This window comes from Linderina pennispora (assembly GCF_002104995.1).
Source record: "Linderina pennispora strain ATCC 12442 chromosome Unknown DL89scaffold_8, whole genome shotgun sequence".
NCBI classification, from domain to species: domain Eukaryota; kingdom Fungi; phylum Kickxellomycota; class Kickxellomycetes; order Kickxellales; family Kickxellaceae; genus Linderina; species Linderina pennispora.
In genome coordinates, this window is record NW_024468256.1 from 503474 (window position 1) to 523056 (window position 19583).

At 54.5% G+C, this 19583-nt stretch overlaps 10 protein-coding genes across 10 annotated transcripts; 4 read left to right on the top strand and 6 right to left on the bottom strand.

The window, feature by feature from the left end:
* The first annotated feature begins 18 nt into the window (after positions 1–18).
* DL89DRAFT_172037 (uncharacterized protein) lies at positions 19–869 on the top strand. Its single transcript, XM_040883800.1, has one exon. It carries the CDS (start codon positions 192–194, stop codon positions 744–746), a length of 555 nt encoding a protein of 184 aa, XP_040742873.1. The 5' UTR covers positions 19–191; the 3' UTR covers positions 747–869.
* Positions 799–1922, bottom strand: DL89DRAFT_172051 (uncharacterized protein). Its single transcript, XM_040883802.1, has one exon. The coding sequence runs from the start codon at positions 1761–1763 to the stop codon at positions 1038–1040; it is 726 nt and encodes a 241-aa protein (XP_040742874.1). The 5' UTR covers positions 1764–1922; the 3' UTR covers positions 799–1037.
* DL89DRAFT_172045 (uncharacterized protein) lies at positions 1923–2628 on the bottom strand. Its single transcript, XM_040883801.1, has one exon. The coding sequence runs from the start codon at positions 2456–2458 to the stop codon at positions 2081–2083; it is 378 nt and encodes a 125-aa protein (XP_040742875.1). The 5' UTR covers positions 2459–2628; the 3' UTR covers positions 1923–2080.
* Positions 2629–4194, top strand: DL89DRAFT_172026 (uncharacterized protein). Its single transcript, XM_040883799.1, has one exon. The coding sequence runs from the start codon at positions 2799–2801 to the stop codon at positions 4092–4094; it is 1296 nt and encodes a 431-aa protein (XP_040742876.1). The 5' UTR covers positions 2629–2798; the 3' UTR covers positions 4095–4194.
* A 111-nt stretch (positions 4195–4305) lies between these two features.
* On the top strand, positions 4306–6756 carry DL89DRAFT_213273 (NIC-domain-containing protein; the record flags this gene model as incomplete). The annotated part of the gene is made up of 1 exon (XM_040884239.1): positions 4306–6756. A coding segment is annotated over one exon (2451 nt), but the record flags the coding sequence as incomplete, so codon positions are not given.
* A 2387-nt stretch (positions 6757–9143) lies between these two features.
* On the bottom strand, positions 9144–9602 carry DL89DRAFT_258214 (uncharacterized protein; the record flags this gene model as incomplete). The annotated part of the gene is made up of 1 exon (XM_040885590.1): positions 9144–9602. One exon carries the CDS (start codon positions 9600–9602, stop codon positions 9144–9146), a length of 459 nt encoding a protein of 152 aa, XP_040742878.1.
* A 1194-nt stretch (positions 9603–10796) lies between these two features.
* DL89DRAFT_275137 (putative cytochrome P450 monooxygenase) lies at positions 10797–12435 on the top strand (the record flags this gene model as incomplete). Its single annotated transcript, XM_040889268.1, has 4 exons — positions 10797–10811; positions 10919–11885; positions 11917–12148; positions 12201–12435. 4 exons carry the CDS (start codon positions 10797–10799, stop codon positions 12433–12435), a joined length of 1449 nt encoding a protein of 482 aa, XP_040742879.1.
* Positions 12436–13085: 650 nt separating this feature from the next.
* On the bottom strand, positions 13086–14673 carry DL89DRAFT_172081 (uncharacterized protein). Its single transcript, XM_040883804.1, has one exon. It carries the CDS (start codon positions 14453–14455, stop codon positions 13163–13165), a length of 1293 nt encoding a protein of 430 aa, XP_040742880.1. The 5' UTR covers positions 14456–14673; the 3' UTR covers positions 13086–13162.
* An 872-nt stretch (positions 14674–15545) lies between these two features.
* DL89DRAFT_172079 (uncharacterized protein) lies at positions 15546–17158 on the bottom strand. The gene has a single exon (XM_040883803.1). The coding sequence runs from the start codon at positions 16999–17001 to the stop codon at positions 15676–15678; it is 1326 nt and encodes a 441-aa protein (XP_040742881.1). The 5' UTR covers positions 17002–17158; the 3' UTR covers positions 15546–15675.
* DL89DRAFT_172086 (uncharacterized protein) lies at positions 16900–19285 on the bottom strand. Its single transcript, XM_040883805.1, has 3 exons — positions 19119–19285; positions 18942–19020; positions 16900–18869 (listed from the first exon to the last, which is right to left on the bottom strand). Exons 1-3 carry the CDS (start codon positions 19214–19216, stop codon positions 17145–17147), a joined length of 1902 nt encoding a protein of 633 aa, XP_040742882.1. The 5' UTR covers positions 19217–19285; the 3' UTR covers positions 16900–17144.
* Between the last annotated feature and the right edge of the window lie 298 nt (positions 19286–19583).

Genomic DNA, 19583 nt, shown 5'->3' on the forward strand with positions numbered 1-19583 from the left:
GCTGAGGTACCGTTTAGGGGCTTGCATTGCAACCAGGGAGACCCCGGCACTGGAGCTCTAGGAGCTAAATACTTTTACGTAATTTTTAGGAACCACCGGCCCAGGCATACAGCTGCGACGTTGTGCTGCAGCTTTGCACCCTTGAGGCAACGCTGGTGGCAAAAAAGCAGCGAACAGAGCGGCTGAGAGCAATGGCAGAGAAGGCGCTCCGCAAGCAGCACCAGGCCTGGCGGCGGAAGCGCGAGGTAGCCGATGTATCCGCCAGGATCGAGCTCCAGAAGCAGCAGCTGATGGAGCGCACGCGGCAGGTCGAGGAGGCGTCGAGCTTTGTCGAAGCCGCTCACGACCACAATGAGGATCAGCAGCAGCAGGCGAGGGAGGCACAGATACGACTGAAGAAAGCAAAGGCAGCGGTGCAGCAGCACCGGGAGAAGCTGCGCCAGGACCGCATCATCTCTGAGGACCTGCGGGCAATGCTGGCCAGGCGGCGAGCAGAGTATGCGGCAGCACTGCTGGAGACGTACCCGATTGGAACCGACGATGCTGGCGAGTGGTGCATCTGCGGGTTGCGGATACAGGAGGAGGAGGCGCTGTCAATGGTGGCGAGGGTGCTGAGCGTCTTGGCAAGAATCAGCGCTGTGCCGCTGCGATATCCCGGTCAGAATCAGCGGAGCACGTTGGGTAGTGCGCAGCCCGGTGGCTATACCGGCCGAGGTGCCGCTGGCACAAGGTGTGCGGTGGCTTGAGGTCAACGTCGAGCAGTTTCTGGAGGCATTTGGCGTCACCGTTAATCGGCAGCCGATTCTGGCTAATTTGGTTCAGCTGCTGATGACGGTTGAGGCAAGTTCGTTTGCAAGGTGACGGCACCTGCCGGTGGCTTTTGTACCAGCTATAAATTTCCCGCCGGCTGCGTCTTTTCCTGTCTTCTCTCCCCTCCCTACTTTCAGTTTACCTTTTTTTTTCATTTTCCACTGCTTGCTTTTGTCGTAACATGAGATCACCAAGAGGCAAAGCAAGAGACTTTTTCGTCGAGGTTGTCAGCTCGATGTCATCTTCTCCACAAGCTGACCCAGGTACGCTGCGCTATCTACACAGTTCATGCATCTAGCACAACAGCTTTGAGCCTCTAACTGAACCCGATGGGCACATGTAGGAGGCGCAGAGGGTGGTGGTATAGCCAATACAGCCGACAGGCACTGGAGTGCCAGCACGCCAGAGCAGAAGCAGCGGTTTAGGGAGATGGCGCAGGAGAGGGCGACAGCCAGTACCAATGGCCAAAACACAGTGCTCACAGTATTCAAGATGCTTTTCAGCCGTGAGCCATATGGCGACATGGAACTGGGAACATTTACAAGGGATCTTGATTCTGAGACCAAAAAATGCATGTCAGCGTCATTACTGCGCAGGTCGCAGCGCCGTGTTGCGCGCCCACAGACATATGAGGATATTCTGCCACTACCAGAAGAGGGCCACAAGCGGTCTGCGACACAAAGGATGGCCAGGGGGATGAAGAGGAAGCAGCCCCAGCCACAACCGGCAGAACCACCAGCCGAACAACAGGTTGCCCGAGGTGAGGAGCCGCAAGTGCAGTCGCAGCCAGCTGTGCAGACAATATCAGAAGGAGACCAGGCACAGGCACAGTCGCAGCCACAGACACCAATGGGCACGGTGGAACCGACGCCGAAGCGGATGCGGGCGCGAATGCAACTGGAAGAAATGCCAACGAGCATCCCAGAGCTGATTCGTAGCAGCAACACCACCATCCTGGTCAGCTCTACTGACAACCGACCCAGCCTGGACGATCTTTTGCGCACCGACTTTAAGCCTCTTGTGTTTCCCTGCCACAGCCGATGAGCCCGCGCACTTTATTGTTGGCAATCGCACAAACGACGGGACGATGAAGAGAATTATCCAGACCCAGGGCCTGCATGAGTACGAGGCTGATGGGTTCCCCACACTGGTCGACCCAGAGGTGTTTTTGAAGCTTCAGCAGGCAAAATACGTGCCGTGGCTCATGGAGCAGAGAGGCTGCCGCAGTGCTGACATCTCTTTGGACACTCAGTCACTAACTTGTTTGAGTTCAGAGGGATATGGCCTGCCTCAGTGCAAAAGCTGCCTGATGCGCAAGACCGAATGCTTCTGCCGCTTCAGTGGAATCCGCAGGTTCATTCGCTTGCACATCGAGATGGATGACGGCAGCACGCGGGATCGGTACGTGTATTCGCCGATTCTCCAGTCGCAGACTGACCCCTCGATTCCGGCCCTGAACCATATCAACCCGGAGCCATCCGAGTCGGCCACTGAGTCTGGGACTTCCAGGGCACGCGCACTGATTGTCAAGGCATTCAAGCCGTCGCTGGAGACAATGCGCACAATGACCGATAGTGCATATGACGGATACGGCCAGCATCCGGCTCTCTTGTGCTCTGCAGCGCCAGTGATCTACCGGGACTTGCATCTCGGCACCCGCCAGACTTGTGATGTATGTCGGACGACGATCACGGCCGTCTATCTTTCGTGCTCTTCATGTGCGCTCGAGGTATGCCATAGGTGCTTTGCCGAGTGGGACGATACTGATGTAACCCACCGGGTTTCGCACAGTATCGGAGTGCCTGGAGGAGTATATACTGCAGAGACGCGCCCAAAGGACATTGCAAAATGCAAGCGAATCACCAACCGCATGGTCGGCCTCCCAGTGCTACGGTCATTCCACCGCAAGTCTCAGTTCGTCCGTGTTTCCCAGTACACGCCAGCAGACGTCGAGTTCATTTCTGAGCGAGTGCGTGCGGTCGCGCAGAATGGCCATGCTGATATTCCCGTCCGCCACCGACGAGGTTGAAGTCAAAATCAGGCGCATCCAGCAGCGCACTCGTGAGCAGCTTGCCCTCGCTGATTGGGAGCTGGCTCCTTTGTATGTCGACAAGGACGAGCTGACTGCTGACGAGTTCTCGCTGGTTTGGAGGCGTGGCATTGTTGTGGTGGTCCGCGGTCTTTTGGATACACTCAAGGGCAAGATCTGGAAGCCAGAGTGGTGGATTAAGAATTTCGGCGACGAGCCAGTGCAAGTCCTCGACTGCAAGCGCAAGGGGGATCTTGTGGGCGAGTGGCCGCTGAAGGATTTCTACCGTGCCTTTGACGGGGACGATGAGTACAGCAGCCTGTTTGAGGAGTCAGATGGCTGGGAGAAGCGACTGAAGCGCATCAAGCGGAGCATTTTGAAGCTAAAAGACTGGCCGCCTACTGAGGGCTTTGAGGAGCGTCTGCCGGACCATTTCAGAAATTTCATGGAGGCGCTGCCATTCCACGACTACACCAGCCGTGGAGGCAAATACAATCTGGCGAACCGGCTTCCCGAGGAATTTGTTCCGCCTGACCTCGGCCCAAAGATGTATTGCGCGTACGGGTCCAGCGACCGCGAGGGCGGTGTAGGCACAACCAACCTGCACTGCGATATGGCCGACGCTGTCAATATCATGGCATATGCGTCGAAAACGTTTTTGGCTGAAAACGATATTAGTGTTCCGGGCATCTGGTCTGCAAGGGAGGCTGTTAAGCCGGCCGGCAGCGGTGAGCCCAGCGAAGGCGGCCCAAAGAAGGCAGCAGCAGCAGTCTGGGACATCTATCCACCCACGGCTCTGGAGAACCTGCGCGACTATATCCGTGCCAGCAAGGGCTCGCAGTGGGGTGACCCGATCCACAACCAGGATAGGTTCCTGACTGAGCCCGACCGCAGAAAGATCCATGCCCAGTTTGGCGCGAACGGCATGTGCTATCGCATCTACCAGAACCCGGGTGACGCCGTATTTGTGCCTGCGGGCAGTGCCCACCAGGTCTGCAACTACGCGAATGCCATCAAGGTGGCGATGGACTTTGTCTCGCCCGAGCGCGTCGAGTTCTGCCAGAGGATGACGGCGGACTTCAGAAAGCTGCCGTCCGAGCACTTGCGAAACAGAGACTTGCTGCAGATCGACAATATCCTGCTGTGGACATTCGCAGGCAAAGGCGCCATGAGGGAAAAGGAGAAGCCCGCCAAGAAGCCACCCGCAGCAGCACCGCGGCCAAAGAAGGAAAAAGGATGCGAAGCAAGCTGGTGAGCAGCCGTCTGCTGCGTCACCGGCGCCTGCCAAGAAGGCTCGCACCAGACACAAAATGTAAATTTGATCATAATCCAGGCAATGGCACCACATTTTCAATTCTTGTAGCCTCAACCACAAAAAAATAGCTCGCTGAATTCGTTTTTTGTCTCTGTCTTTTATTTTCCTTTATACGTTGCCTATTGATTGCAAAAGAAACATGAACAGCCTCTCGCTGAACAACCTGCTGGAGGAGTCCAAGCGGCTCAATGCACACCTGGCGTCGTCGGAAATCCCGACCGTCCAGCGCGGAATTGGCCTGCTCGAATCTGAATCGCGCAAGCTTGTTGCGCGTTCAGTGCGACATGGACGCACCCTCGACCCGCGTGCCCAGTCGCTTCTAGCAAGCTCTGGCGTGGACACTGACGAGCTGATGGAGAGCTCTGCCTCGGCCGCCTTGCTGAACGCGTTCGAACTGCTGCAGCCAAAGTACGATGCCAATGTCGAGAGCTTCCTGGCACAGCAGCAGGAGCAGTCGATTATCAGCGCCATCGAGGAGAGCGAGCTGTCGACGCTGGATGATCTTGACCGCCATATGGTGTCGCACATGCAGAGTGTGTGGGAGGACACGCAGAAGCGCCTGTTTGAGGAGCTGGGTCAGTACCAGGGTATCGACCCGCACTCGATGCTGGACGGCGCCCAGGGGTCATCGGTGTTTGACTTGGGCGGCGTGGACAAGGTCGTGCAGCCGCGTGTGGCCCGCTATGCCGAGGTCATCAAGTCGCTCAACAACGCGCGCGTGGCGAGCAAGCCGTTTGACCTAGTTGCTGGCCTGGAGAAGGCGTCTTCGGAGAGCTTCCAAGAGCTCAGGAGCAAGCAGGTTGGGCAGACGTGGAGTCTGCTGGCGTCGTATGCTGCAGGTAACCCAAGCGATGTGGCTAGTGCTGCGTGCAAGTACTTGGAGAAGACGTTTGTGGAGCATATCGACAACGTCATTGCCCAGTACCCACGCGAGGCTAACGTCGGTGGCGTACCCTCGGTCCACCGCAGAATTGAAGGGTATCTCAAGATTCATTTTGCTCGCAACTACGCACCAGAGTTTCTCGAGGCATTTGAGAACCAGGCTATCTGGGCGCATATGTACATGCTCTATCGCTGCGGCTATGCAGAAGAGCTGCTCAAGTACGCAGTGGATCTCGAGGACGTTATTGTCGACAGCGACCCCGGATTTGTCGCTCATCTGAAGGCATTCATCAAAGGTGCAGCGCAGGTTCGCAGCTCTATTGCTACTACCAACACATCGCTCCAGGACCCCTACAAGGCCGCTCTATACCGCGTTATTGGCCGCGGTAACGTCCCAAAGAAGGCCACTATCGAGGTGACGCAAACCACCGAGGACTACATGTGGGCGCATCTTGCCATGGTGCGCGACTCTGCTAAGCTGGCTGATGCGGGGCAACCGCGCAGCACGCTCGAGTCGCTCCAGGAGCTGGTACTCAAGTTTGGTCCCAGCCATTTTGACTCGAATGGCGCTAACCCGCTGCTCTACTTCCGTGTCCTGCTTCTGTGCGGCCTGTTTGCCCATGCCATCGACTACCTCGCGCGGGTCGATCAGTACCAGGTCGAGGCTGTCCACACTGCCATTGCACTGGCGAACATGGGGCGACTCAGCGTGCCTGGTGGCGATTCGGCAGGCACCTTTACCAACTTCCTGGTTGATGAAGGCGGTCAAACCTCCCTCGACTTTACAAAGCTGGTTGTCCACTACGCTCGCGCCTTGCCGCCGACCATGACTGATGATGCGGCTCAGTATCTGCTGCTACTAACGCTCCCTGGTCTGGGCAAAGCCGAGCCTGCCCGTGGGCGGCAAATCCGCCTGTGCCAGCAGGCGCTTATCCATGCGCTTTATGAGAATCGCCAGTACGCCCGCTACCTGGGTGACATCAGTGCCGATGGTAAGCACTTGCCTGGCTATCTTGAGAAGTACCTGGTGCTGATGGGGCTGCGTACCTCGGACCAGTTTTCGCAAACGATCGTCAACAAGTTGGCTGACCACAGCCGTGATGAAGGCCGACTCACGGATACTGTTATGCTCTATAACCTCGCCAAGCGCCACAGCTCTGTGCTGAACGTGTTGAGCAAGCAGCTGGGCGAGGTCTTGTTCATGCGCAGCAATGGCCGCAAGAACGAGGCTGATGCACTAGCTGACGTTGAGGGTGTTGCGCGTACAGTGCTACAATATTACAGGCAGCACGACAACATTGCTCGCGACCTCGACACCAATGCTGTCTCGACGTGCAACACGCTGCTCGAAATCATCGACTTTTTGCGGGCTCACGAGCGCGGCGCGTATGAGCAGGCGCTGGAGTTTGTTGCGCACACGGGCCTGCTCCCGCTTTCCGGCGACATTACCGAGGCCACTCAGCACGCCGACCGTATCCGCACCCTGGACGACTCGATCACCAAAAACTTCTCGCTGATTCTGCTGGCGGCCATGGACACGTTGCTCAACCTGTACTTGGGTCTGAAGGAATCGGCGTTCCTGGACACTGTGAAGCAGTCGAATATGCTGATACTGCGTCAAAAGGCGCGTGGCCTGATGGTCTTTGCGGGCATGATCCAGTTCCGCATGCCGTCTGACACCTATGCCAAGCTTAACCGGATGGACGTCTTTATGAACTAAGCCTTTTCTGAATACACCTTTTTCATCGTCCATGGTTCTCGATATATTTGGGTATCCACAAAAAACTGCTTGCAAAACTTTGGAAGGGCCAATACATGACGCACATGTGCTTACGAGGGAGGCAGACAGGGACTATATCCAGTGCCATAGAGTGGACATGTCGTCCATATCTGGAACTTTGCGTGAATCGTCCGAACTCATTTCTGCTTGGGCAAGTTTATACTTTTTTGGGATATTGTAGAACTGCCTGGATGATTGGTGTTCGCTGCCTTTTATTTGCGAGAATTAAATATATAGACATCCAGGCCCAGCAGATATATGCTCACATTCCTTAGACAGCTAGCGAACTGGCTTTAAGGCTAGTTGAAGCAAAAGAGTATCAATAAATATGTCGACCAAAGAAACACAAGAAGACTTGGAATCGATAGAGGCATAGCCACAGACAAGGTAGTCTAGCGTTTTGGCCAGAGTGATCACCCTGGCGATTTCTCCCTACTCGGGCATTGATTATTTGTTACTGGAAAGTACTGACTACGTTCGCTAAAGCCCAGCTGTGATACACCAAGCGGCATTTAACTTGACACTCTTTTGCAACCATGCATACAGTTGTGTGATAGAGGGATCAGCATGTGCGGCTTCACGGGGCACGATAGACATTCATCCTGCTGCGGGATCTTCTTGTGGTGATCCCTTCACTAACGCTATGTTGCTCCAGCCCAATGTGCTAAGGGTGACGTAGTGGACAAGTTAATTGGTTCAACGCCTTGTTCAAAAGCAAGGGACTGGAAAAGCCACGCTGGCACAGAGTAATGTAATCTCTTTCAGCCTCTCGTATATGTACAATGGGCATATTTATTTACGGTATATACACAGCACCATGGATATATTGAATGCGTAGGATGCAATGTATTCTTTCAATTATATCCAAAAGCACAAAAGGATGGCATGCGGCGACACTAAATAGTATATCTAGAGAATATGCTCATTCATAGTATGCAGTATTGGATCTCCAATAGATCAAACAGGTTTACAGCGTACTGTGTCTGCATATTCATGGTGCGCGGACACCAACACGCTAATACGTTAAACAAGCCTATTTATTGCCACTTTCCTATTCATGAAAAGCCGCGTAGCCGCCCATTCCAAACTAGCTTCCATACCATTTAAGTAGGATCGAAAATTGTGCATCACTGGCTGGCCATGGCGTAATAATATAGCGGTCTGACTATTTCCTCCTCCTCATTTGTGCTCCTTGGCTTTTAGTACTATTTCCTACTCAGACACTGCCATTTTTACTCAGTACTCTCATTCAGCGGTGTTGGTATGCGCGAATCGGAATGATAGTAGTCATGCAAGGATTGTTTGAGTATAGTCGACGTATGGTCGGCTTCACAGGCTATTGGGAGTTGAATACAATGTACTTCGAGAAGCTATAACTGTGAGTAGTTGTATATAGCGCCCCATTATATTTTTATTATTTCAAATGCTTGCAGAATCAGCTAGAACATATGATTCATTCTAATCACTCCCTATCTGTCACAGAAAATACCCGATATGCCTGTCGTGGTAATAGTGTAGTCTGACTCGCCCGCGCGGCCACCACACACTGTTGATTTTTATCTACTCTCACTAGATACTATCATGATCGTACCCCAGTATGAGGCTATGCGGCTTGCCTTGCAGGCTTGCATCAATTTGTCTGCCCTGTCACAAAAAAGGATAGAAGCTGTATGTCGTAGAGATTGGGTCATACCTGGCCCTTGCTGCAGAGTCCATGTATACATATGGCTCTTGTTCAAGTGTGAATAGCAGTGCATTCTTCACCTGTACAAACGTGTGGTTACCAACAAGCACATCCTGTCAGTAGCGGTTTGCTTTTTGTTCGCGCTCTTTCACCTTGCGGCGGTATTGATCAAGTGCTTCTTGTGAAAGAACTGCGTGCACAAAGTCTGGGTGGAGAACAAGAATCTCTCCACCAACCTGATCGAACCCGAATGATGTAAGAAGTGCGGCACTAATCTCCGGCGTCTGGATTGACTTGCTTGGGGAAAACAGGGTGGCTGCACTCTACAAGCTCGGATGTGACGTTGTCCAGATTGTGATTTCCTGGCAGGATTCCGGTCTGCATGCACTGAATCACATCGTTGAGCATCCAGGCCGCCACCGGCCCTCTGGGGTGTCCAGATCAGCTACTTCTGGCACACTGCAGGAAGAGCATACCCATGTGATCGACCAGCAGCTCAAGAAGCTTGGCCGCATGCATGGGGTTTGTTTTTATCGCTGGCAACTGTGGACGTTGCATGCAGAGATATCATATCAACGTCGTCTGTTGTCAGCCCCCATGTTGCTAGCGAGCCGCGCAGTGGAGAGATGACGGGGTCGTTCCTCTAGAATTCGTCGCTCCATATGTCCTGTGCATTTTTGATTATTTCCTGTGCCTTTCTTTCAATACAGATTTCGTTCGACCGCACAAACTCTTCATCGTCAAACTTGGAGCTGTTATGCAAAGCTTCGAGAGCTTCAAGCTCAGTCTGTAGCCCCTCCTTCTCCTCTTGTGTCCATGAACTGATGTCTGCCAGCTTAGCCTGAAGTTTGCGATGGCGGTACCTGAAATCAAGCATGAGCGAAGGTATTGCGCTCGGTGACTCCCGAACTGTCGTCAGAATCCCTTGACCTGGTGCAGGTACTGTGCGGCCTTCCTTATCTGTTGCAGTCGCTGTCATAGCAGGAACGCCGTATATAGGCGCTCCGCACTCAATTGCAGCACTTGCAGACATCAGAATCAGTATTCCCGACCCAATGCTCTCAACAAACCCACTGCGGGTGGTTGCGCACAGGCGAGACATTTCTTTAGCGTGTACGGCCTATCGCATGCTCCTCCAGTGCATCAGTGGTTGCCTTAATCTGCGCTGTTGTAGAGGCGACATTATGTGAATACGAGTCAGATGCATCCGGCAATCATCACCTTCGCTTTCCCCGACTGGATTGTCTCCATGGCAACATCCAGTGATATGGCCACTGTTCCACATGCACCAGCAGTAGCTTTGATCGGACCTGAGGACGACACGAGTAACATGTTTGTCCAATCTGCAACTGTGTTGATGGATAGCTCTTGAGTGGTATTAGTTGTTGTAGGCCTGGGGCACACGGTGGGTGATGTAGGACAAAAGGAGGAAACAAATAGCGAGAAATGAAAAATACCTGATATGTGAATGCGTGTATTTTTCATGTAGCACGAATTCTGAATCAGCTATCAAGCGATGGTATCTTAAACCAGAGGTGTGCGAGCGGTGTGAGCATATCAGCAACACAAAGTGACAGAGTCAAGTATTATATTGAATGTGAAGCTAAAGAGAAGAAGGAAGGGAAAGGTGAGCACAAAGTTTTTTATCCCGCTGCTTTCTTTTATTTTTGGCTCTGCCACGTGAGCGATGGTATAAAACCTATGTAGCTCACAGTAATCGGATTTTGGAGATTCTAACAGTAGAAACTATTCGAATCAATGCTGGAACAGCCTCCCAGAGGTGCTCGGCAACGCATCCTTGATCCAGCTTATTCTAGATTTGGTACTCTGGTTGTGCTCCATGCGGACGTATCTGTAGACTCCATCCAGACTTTGTGTGCCAGTAGAATGTGGAGAAGTAAATCTCAGCAAGTGCGCGTCATTCTGCGGAAATTAGAGGGTAAATCGTTTCTGTTTATCCAGTCCGACCATAGTGCGGAATGTCGGCTGCCAATGCAGTTTTGTACTCAACCGTGCCAATCGCAAAGCAAGTAGGAAAGCACTGGCTCCTGCCATGCATCTTGCATACTTTTTCGTGTGCTGCTAGGTTCTGAACATGCTACCAAGCTCTAGCACGTTGGCCTGCTTCTCATGTGCAGTCCTTGGCTACAAAATATTCGGTGGCCAATCGCTCATGAAGATCACTGCACATTTCTGACCTCGAACAGACCGGTCCGGAAACCATTCGCTATGGTCCTGGCAATTAGCCAGCTTTCACCTCCCAAGGGCGCATCGTTATAAATGGCGCACGCTTTCAATGCGACTGGCACAGGTGTCCTTTATTCTCTTCATCTCTGAAACATAATAACTATATCTCGTCCATAATGTCCAATCTGCTTCCAATCGATAAACTGGGAGGATGTGCTTGAGCGCCTCGAGGCTATCAGCGCTGCCAAGATCACAGGAACCCTCGCTGCCGCTATTCTCGGGTGCAAGGTCATCTACGCGCTTTTCTTCTCCCCGCTGCGCAACATCCCCGGCCCGTTCCTTGCACGTCTAACCAGTCTGCGTGCCAGGCTCATCAATGCAACAGGGAAAATTGGAAACACAGCACGCAAGGAGTACCTGCAGTATGGCGACGTTTACGTTCTTGAGCCCAATGCAGTTGTAGTTGGTGACCCCTCTGATGCACGCGTCGTGCTTGGATCGCACGCGTTTGTCAAAAGCCCATTCTATGAGGGCATGGACGCGATGGGTATCCAGAACACTCTGTCGGGGCGAGACCCTGAGTTTGTCAAGATGCGCAAGCGCCAGATCGGGCCGTACTTCAACCAGGCGCACATGGCCAAGATGGAGCAGACCATCATTAACCACGGAATCCTGTCGCTCAAAGAACGGTGGGATTCCCAGCTGGTGCAGTCAGCCAATGGCAAGATTGAGATCAACTACGACCGCGACTTTGGCCTTGCTGCATTTGACATTATCGGCTCGCTGGCGTTTGGCCAAGAGTTCAACTGCCTCAAAAACGACGACAATACAGTGATGCGGTGGGTTGATGCTACGGTCAAGCTGTTTGGCGCGCATTCCATGTTCCATGCACTGCGGCGGTTCCCTGGATCGCTGGCTGTTCTCAGCTGGCAGAGACAGTTTGACAAGTTCTACAAGTTTGGGCAAGAGTGTGTCGCGCGCCGCAAGGAGTTCCTGGCTAAGGGAGGTGAGAAGCCTCACGATATTTTGCAAGGGTTCCTCGATGCTCAGGATCCCGAGTCCAAGGTGCAGATGACAGATACGCAGGTGCAGATTGAGGCTAACATTGCGCTGCTTGCTGGTGCCGACACGTCATCCAACACCCTCAAGTGGACAATTCACATGCTGATGTTGCATCCCGAGATACTACGCAAAGGCGGTCCATGAGGTTCGCAGCCGGTTCCCCGCAGACCATGTGATCACCAGCGCAGAGGTACGGAAGCATCTGCCATATGTCGAGGCTTGCCTGTACGAGTGCTTGCGCGTCTTCCCTGTGGTCTCTGGCCTCTTCCCACGGGTGTCTCCTCCGGGTGGTGTGACGTTCAAGGGCCACTTCATCCCTGCTGGCACCGATATCTATGTCAACTTCACTGCGCTGGGAATAAACAAGAACGCATGGGAAGAGCCGCTCAAGTTCGATCCGTTACGATTCGTCAACAACGAGGAGGCTCGCCGCAACTTCTTTCGGATTCAGCCATGGCGTGCGCATTTGCCCCGGCAGGCATATGGCCTGGTTCGAACTACACACGATATTCGCCAACATGCTTAAGGACTATGACCTGTCGCTTCCAGCAGACTACACCCACCTCGGCCCGAACGTTTTGGATGAATCCGGTTACCCGAAACGCATGGATTCTGTCAACTTCCTGGTCACTGTTCCGATCAATGCAGCCCGGGACTGCCGTCTGATCCTCACCAAGCACGAGTGACGCAGGTGCGGTTGCTGAATAACATGGACTGAATATTGCCAATTTCCTACCAATGTGTGGTACGTTGATATTTGTTTAACATACCAAGAACTGTGATGCTTGACAGGGATGTAGTGTACGAGATTTAGTACATAAGCTCGAGGATGCTGTTGCAGAATTCGTTCGTGAAGGAATGCCTGCATCACAGCCGATTCTGCAGACACGAACACACGAACATCCTTGCTTGGTGGAGGGCTTGGCATGAAGGCGATAACATTGGCAACAAATCTTGGAATGGGCGTCACTAGAGCAGGTGCTCCATGTCCGAAATCTGCGTCATACATTCTGAATCTGGTTTGGTTTGACACAAGCAAGTTTGCTCTGTGCGAGGCTGCGTATGCCATGGGCCGAGTGAAGCCGGTTGGATGCAAATTAATCAAGTCAATGAACCCAGCAATGAGAGGGGCATCGAGGTCATCGACTGCTCGACGTACTGACTCGACGACTGTCGCTAGGGACTCTATAGTTGTCGGCATTTCGACCTGCTCGAGACTGTTCAGGATGGACTGCGAGGTTAACGCGTTTCCCGAGTAGTCTATATCCGCCATGCCAATGCGGTGGCGAATATCACAGATAAGGGCAATGCCTTGCTCAGTCTCTCGGTTGAGCAGCCTGCCAAACATAGTCTGGGTAGATTTTCTGCGCCTGTGCCATCGTCTTGGCAATAAGCGCTGTAAGCAGATCATTGTCAGAAACACGCATACCGCTGGAGACATGTCTCAGAACCTGCTGGCGCTAGCACATCGAGCTTTTGGCGAGTAGCAAGGAATGTATGCCCATCAGCACTAGCCACATTCATTGCCTTGTCCAGGATCCTTCCACGCGAGTTTGGAGACAGCCAGGCCAGAAACGTCGCAGGTATAGTCGGTGTTGTATACAGCTTTTGAATGAAGTCGCATTGCTCGCGGCGCTCCTCGGACAAGTGACTATCAATCTCTGAGCGGTCGAAGCAGGGAGAAGGGACGTCAGCCTCAGGATTTCTTGTCAGTTCAGCCCAGCGGTTCACAAAACCAAAGAATCCTATCCCATCAACGACATAGTGTGGGATGTTGACAAGCAGGATCGCGCCGCTGTTGTTCTTTAGTCTCACGACATGCACATTCAGCAGCTTCAGGCTCCCATCTGCTCCAGCGCGCGCAATTGGGCCGACAGTGGCCACCCCGCTTGGCCACGTGTCGGCGCTGAACTGTGCTGCTTTTATTGCGCTGTAGCTGATATTGTCGACAGCTGTCTCGAGGTACTCGGGCATGTTCAAATCGTCCTTATCAACCACCACCTTGGCTTGGCCATGGCCATCCATGCGGATATATCCTGCAAGTATCGGGTACTTTGCCAGTGTCTTGTAGAAAGCAGTGCGCAAAGCGTCGGAGTCCATAAAGTCAGGGCTTCCATCGGAGTTCTCATAAAAGAATATGTAAGGGATATTACTGAACGATGTTTGCGTGTCCAGGACTGAGAGCGGGAATCCTTGAGACTCGACAGTACTTAAAAAGCCGTCCATGAGAGTATACAGGTTAGCAAAGTAGTAGGGAGAGATATGCAGAAAGCAGCTTGCGCATCCAAGGGCGGTTGCTGCTTTATAAATGTCAGGCAGGTGCTGGAAGGCATGGCCCAGCAAACAGTCGTCTTGCTTACGGCAACCACGGCGATACACGGGAATCCCCTTGGAAAATTTGCTCGCAGCCAAGAAATCAACGATGCCAGTCAGCTTAATGTCTACAGCGTTTCTTGCATTAAGCAGCATAAATCGGCACATTTGATTTTTAGCTAACAAGCTATACCCGCTTGGCCCGCTTCGACACCCTTGTAGGCAGAGCGGTTGCAGCACCAGTAGCAGAGGCTGGATGATTTGCTGGCGTGGCAGCCCTCGGCACGGGGCGCCTACGACGCGCCTTGGGCTTGGTAGCAGCCTTGGCTGCACTTTGCATATGGGCCGTCTCTGCCGGGCGCTCTGGCGATATTGGTCGTTTGCGCAAGGCATGGCCGCCGACAATGACGGCCGCAATGGCAGTGTCTTCCACAGCCGGCGCCTCAGCCTTGCGGTTTGCGGGCAGGCGGCCAGGTCTGCGTGTACTCTGAGGCGGCTTCGACACAGGTGCTTTCAGCGGAGCGGCCTGGTGTCCTCGATCCGATCTCTGATGCTGTTGCGTGACGATGCCGACAGTCTGGTCACTGCTCGGCACACGACTGACAGACTGAGACGGAGCGGATGCTCCTGGCTTTCTCTGTCGGGGATGGTGCATGGCGAGGGGTGCTGGTAGTCGACAGGCTTCTGGCTGAGGCTAGGGATTGAAGGCTTGCGAGATGGCGCCCTAAGGTTTGCTGTTGACAAAAGGATACTCTCGTCTTCGACCACAGGCTGACTTAGCGCGCGAAGCTCCACCTGCTCGGTAGTATCCGCATGCTCCGTCCCGCTGTCTACTCTCTCTCCAAGCTTGGTGGCTGGCGGTATAGTGGTGATGTCTGCAACGTGAGACTTTGGGTTTCCAGTATTGCCCTCGCTAGCAGCATCGGCAGGAATGCTGGAGGCATCGATTGTCTCCCAGTCCTGATCCAGCGGTACCGGGCGAGGTGGGTAGGCATGCTTTGCTGCGGGTCACTGGCGGCATAGCGTCCACGAGCAGAACCGAAGCTGAAAATACCCTTGCGAGTCCTGGCCGCTGTGGGCGTTGCGCTACGCAGTGCTGGTGTTGAAAGTGGTGGATGCATACTGCCCAATGTATTCACTGAGAAAAATGTCCGAGTGAAGATGAAGGGGCAGCAGCAGAGTCCGCCGGTCTTGACGCGTTGTTGCCAGCAAGCCGCTTTGGTGGGGCACGTGGCAGGCTCGCGTGATTGCCGCCATCCTCCTCCTGTGCGCTAAGATTGGACGGTGATGGCGGCTGCACATGGCCACTAGTCATAGGCACCAGCAGCAATGATGAGGTCAACGCTTCAGGACACACCACAATGCACGCTGTGATCGTGCTGAGGACAGTGGGTGGCCAGGTCCCTCTACCACTTGACATACCGAACAATCCGTTCAGGAGAAAATTCTCACTGTACTCGCCCTGGACATTGGACACTAGTTCACTAGACTCTCTGGTTACTTCCAGGAGATAGGATGGAGAAAGAGAAAAACTATATTGACATTGGAATATTAATTACAGCCGGCGCCGCACACTCGCAAATCGCGAGGGGGCAGCCTGGCCTGCGGACACTCTAGGGCGCCGCTTTCTTTGGGCGGACAGGTGGCACCTGCCGCTTGCGCAAGGCATAGCCGCCGACATTGGTGGCTGCCTGCGCAGGTGGGGTCGGGCTCGCCGGCACCCAGCCTTGCCACGACGACCGCCGGCGCCGCAGCGAGGCAGCCGTCTGGCGACGGCGCCGACGGTCCTGCAGCCTATGAATGCGGTCCCGGCGGCTAATGATCTCTTCGATGCTGGTGTTGGAAATGTCCAACACCTCCGCCTCAGGATCGGGTGCCGGCGCTTCGGTTGGCTTCGCACCAAAATTCAGACCGAGGGACCGGAACCGCCTGCGCTCATGCACCGGTGTGTCAAAGTCGAGGCGCGAAAACGCTGCGTTGCTCTTCTTCGGCGTTGCGTCTGGCTTCTCCGGTGTCGCTGTGGGGGCTGCGCCAGTGTCGGCCGCCAAGTCGCTCGTGTTGTCCATATTGGTTGCACTGATTCGGGCCTGCAGCTCGGCCTGCTCGCGCAAAAGAACCTCGGATGCCGACAGACGCTTACGCGGGTCCCTGCGAGGACGTTTCGCCGATGGATCGACGGCCTCCGATGTCGAGCTGCGGCTGCCGCGGTCCCTGGGCGCCGGTCGCTTTACACCCTTGCGCGGAGGCGTTACTGCGTCCCAGTTTTTGTCGAGCTCGTCCAGTGCCTTCTCACTGTCCTCATCGTCTTCACGGTCCTCGTCAATGTCGTTCAGCACCGATCCTTGGATCTGCTTGACCTTCTCCACCCCCAGCTGCACTGCTTCCGCTAGCCCTAGTGCTGGAGTAATCGCCTGCGCAATGCTGGATTCGGGCAGCGGCACAGGGTTCACGCCGTCATCAATCTCCTCCATGGGTTTCTCCTCGACTGGTGACTCCTTCTTCGCAGACTTTTTGTTGAAGAACTGGGGCACATCCTCGCCAAGTGCCGCAGCCATTGCTGCGATCGAAGCGTCAATGTCCTCCAGGGAATAGGACTCTTCCTTTGCCTCCTCTGGAGATGACGGGATCGTGACCCGGCGGTCCTTCCGCAGCTTGCGGATGCGTCTCACCGGGCTACCCAAAGGTCCGCTGGATGGTGCTCCAAGTGGCGACGGCGCCACAGCTACACTTGCCCGCAGCATCTGCCGTGGCGACCCTGGCAGCGGGGACGCACCGAGTGGTGATGCTGGCAGCGGCGAGGCTGGCGGTGACTCGTCAGCTGTTAGCACATTCTTCGCCAAAACATCGCTGTCCATGGTTGATCTGCGTCTGCGCTCAGAGGCGCGCAAGCTGCGGCGCCGGCGCTGACGGCCGTTCAAGGTGGCAGGGGAAGTGATCATGCTCGGGCTGGCCGACGGAGCATCGGCTGCCAGATCGCTGGAACTGACAGTGGAGCTGGCGGGACTCTCTTCAGTCACAGAGGCAATAGCTGAGAGATACTGATGCGTTATGCGTCTGCGTGACAGCCTAGGGTGCCAGCAGACTATCGATACCCGCTGAATCCGGCTGAGTTGACAGTGGCGAATTGGGCGAAGCTGCCGATCAGCGACGTGTTGCCGGTGTAAGCCCCAGGCGACCCACGGAGCAACACATGGCTGCCGAAAACGCCTGGGTGCGGGGTCGAGATCTGCACAAACTCCGGGGTCTGACGCAGAATGCTGGCTGCACCGGGGGCCATCTGCATCGGCGTTCCGCGGCGCAGCGGGGTTGCTGGCGGTTCATGGGTGTCAAACAGCTCGGGAGACAGCGGGGGTCCAAATCTGACGCTTTTGCGCGGGGGCGTGCCCTCGTCATCTGTCAGATGGTGCCGCTTCCTAGTCAGCAACCCCTGCGATGCCCGGCCATTACTGGCTGCTACAGGGGCTGGCTGTTCGTCCTCGCTCTCTGACTCTGGTTCGGGCTCCGTCGGCACCTCGTCACTGCTGTCGCCTTCGGTGGTCTGGCCATTCGACACAGCCATCGGCCCAGTGCACGGTGGTAGATACGACAGGGACTCTGGACAGAGTCTGCGAGCTGCTGCGAACGGTCCTCCGCTTGACCATGTGCGCTTTAGTGGTGATGTCATGCTTGGCATAGCGCTGCGCCGATGCATTTCTGCCTGGGGCTGCTGCTTCTCGCCTGACACGCTCACCAATTTAGTAGCAGCATCAACCGGGTCCAGTGCTTTGTCCTTCTCCTGCTCCTTGCGCTGGCTACGCAACTGCATCGTCATCCGCTTCCTTTGTAGGGTGGGTGATTTGGTGAAGGCTGACTCAGCATTGGCTCCAATCGTCACGCGCGACGTCTTATCCTCAGAACCGTACGCTGAAGCAGTAGACTTCATGGGGAGTGTCGAAGCGGATGAACTGCTTTGGGCCGGTGTAATCAATTCCTGCGGCTGAGATAGCATCACAGGATGCACGTCGACACCAGGGTCTCTGGAGTTCTTAAGCCCGTCCATAAACTGCGGCACAGATGTCCGACGCTGCAAAAGGCATGCTGCAGACTCTTTGCCCTCGCTTTGTGCAGTACCATTCTCGAGGAGCCGAGCGCGTTTCCGGCCTGATACCGGTGTGGTGAGCTGTGGACGGCGAGATCCCACATTGGACCCCTTTATGATCTGGGCCGCTTCATCCGCCCGCCGCTCATCTCCATCTCCATCGTCATGTGGTGTCGAAGGCACAGAGCGCTTCCGCGAGGTGCCCTCTCCAAGATCATCAAACAAATCTGCTGGCGGTGACTCTTCAGTAAGATCAGCCTCGCTACCAACCGCGTCAGCACCTTGCCGGCTGCGTGGTCCGCTGGGCTTCCGTGGCTGATCGTCGGACTCGGAGTAGAACAGGTTCCATCTGTCGATCTTTGCTTTAATGTCCGCCGCCCGCAGCGCACATCTCACTAGTCTTGCCCGCTGCTGTGTCCGTCCCTCCGAAAGAGGCATCGGCTTTGCACGCACTGTGGGAGTCGTCGGACTCGCGCTCTCCGGGCCATCAGCGCGCCGGTGCTGGCGTGGTACGGGCTCTGTTTGTGGAGTTTGTGGAAGCGATCCGATGTCAATGCGGGTACCGGGCGGAGTCGCTGTTTCGGTATAGCTCATGGTTGGTTTTTCATATCGCAGAGATCGACCGGCGATTGTGATGATATCGCCATATCGAAGAACGCGTTGCTGGCCAAGTGCAAGAAATTGCCCACCGACAATCGTTTTGTTTGAACTCAGGTTGGTCAGGGTAACCTACGTAGAGAGAACATGAATTAGTAGGAATGCGTTGTGCATTTCAAAAATGTACTGCGCATTTCAACTTACCTTCCTGCCAACAACCCGGATAGCACAATGCTCCTTTGACACCTTAAGGTTTGGGATACGGATGTTACATGTATCTTGCCTATAAATAAAGCCACCGGTGTTGTTGAGCACATGCACACAAATGAGTTTCTGAATTCGGCTTTATCTCAGCACCTCTGCATTCGCTATAAACCTTACCTTCCAATGGTCACCCGTGTCTCGGTAAGGGGGTAGACTTTGCCGTCCCCACCAGAGGGCTTGATAATAACGATAAAGCCGTATAGAGGCACACCCATGCTTGCTTACGACAAATTTTGCTGTGTGAATAATGATAAAAATGTGGGGGAGGAAGCGGAGGAGAGAGGAAAAGAAAAAGGCGCCTTCGTCGCCCAGCCGCGATGGGATGTCGCTGATTCAAAAAAAACGTACACAAAGCGCGCCCCGTGATGCCAGGAATGATTCCTGCGCGTTCATTGGCCCCCGCTTGTTTGTCGCCCAAAGTGGACAGGCTTGATCACCCCAGCGGATGTAATCATCAGCGGACAGCTCGGAGCGAGTTTTTGGCTTTGGCCAGTGCCACTAGCTGTGCCGTGGGTCGTTTCTTTCAAGTTCCTTTCGTCTTCTACTCGCTTTGCCTGCTTCCTTTGCTTCCTGTCTCGAATT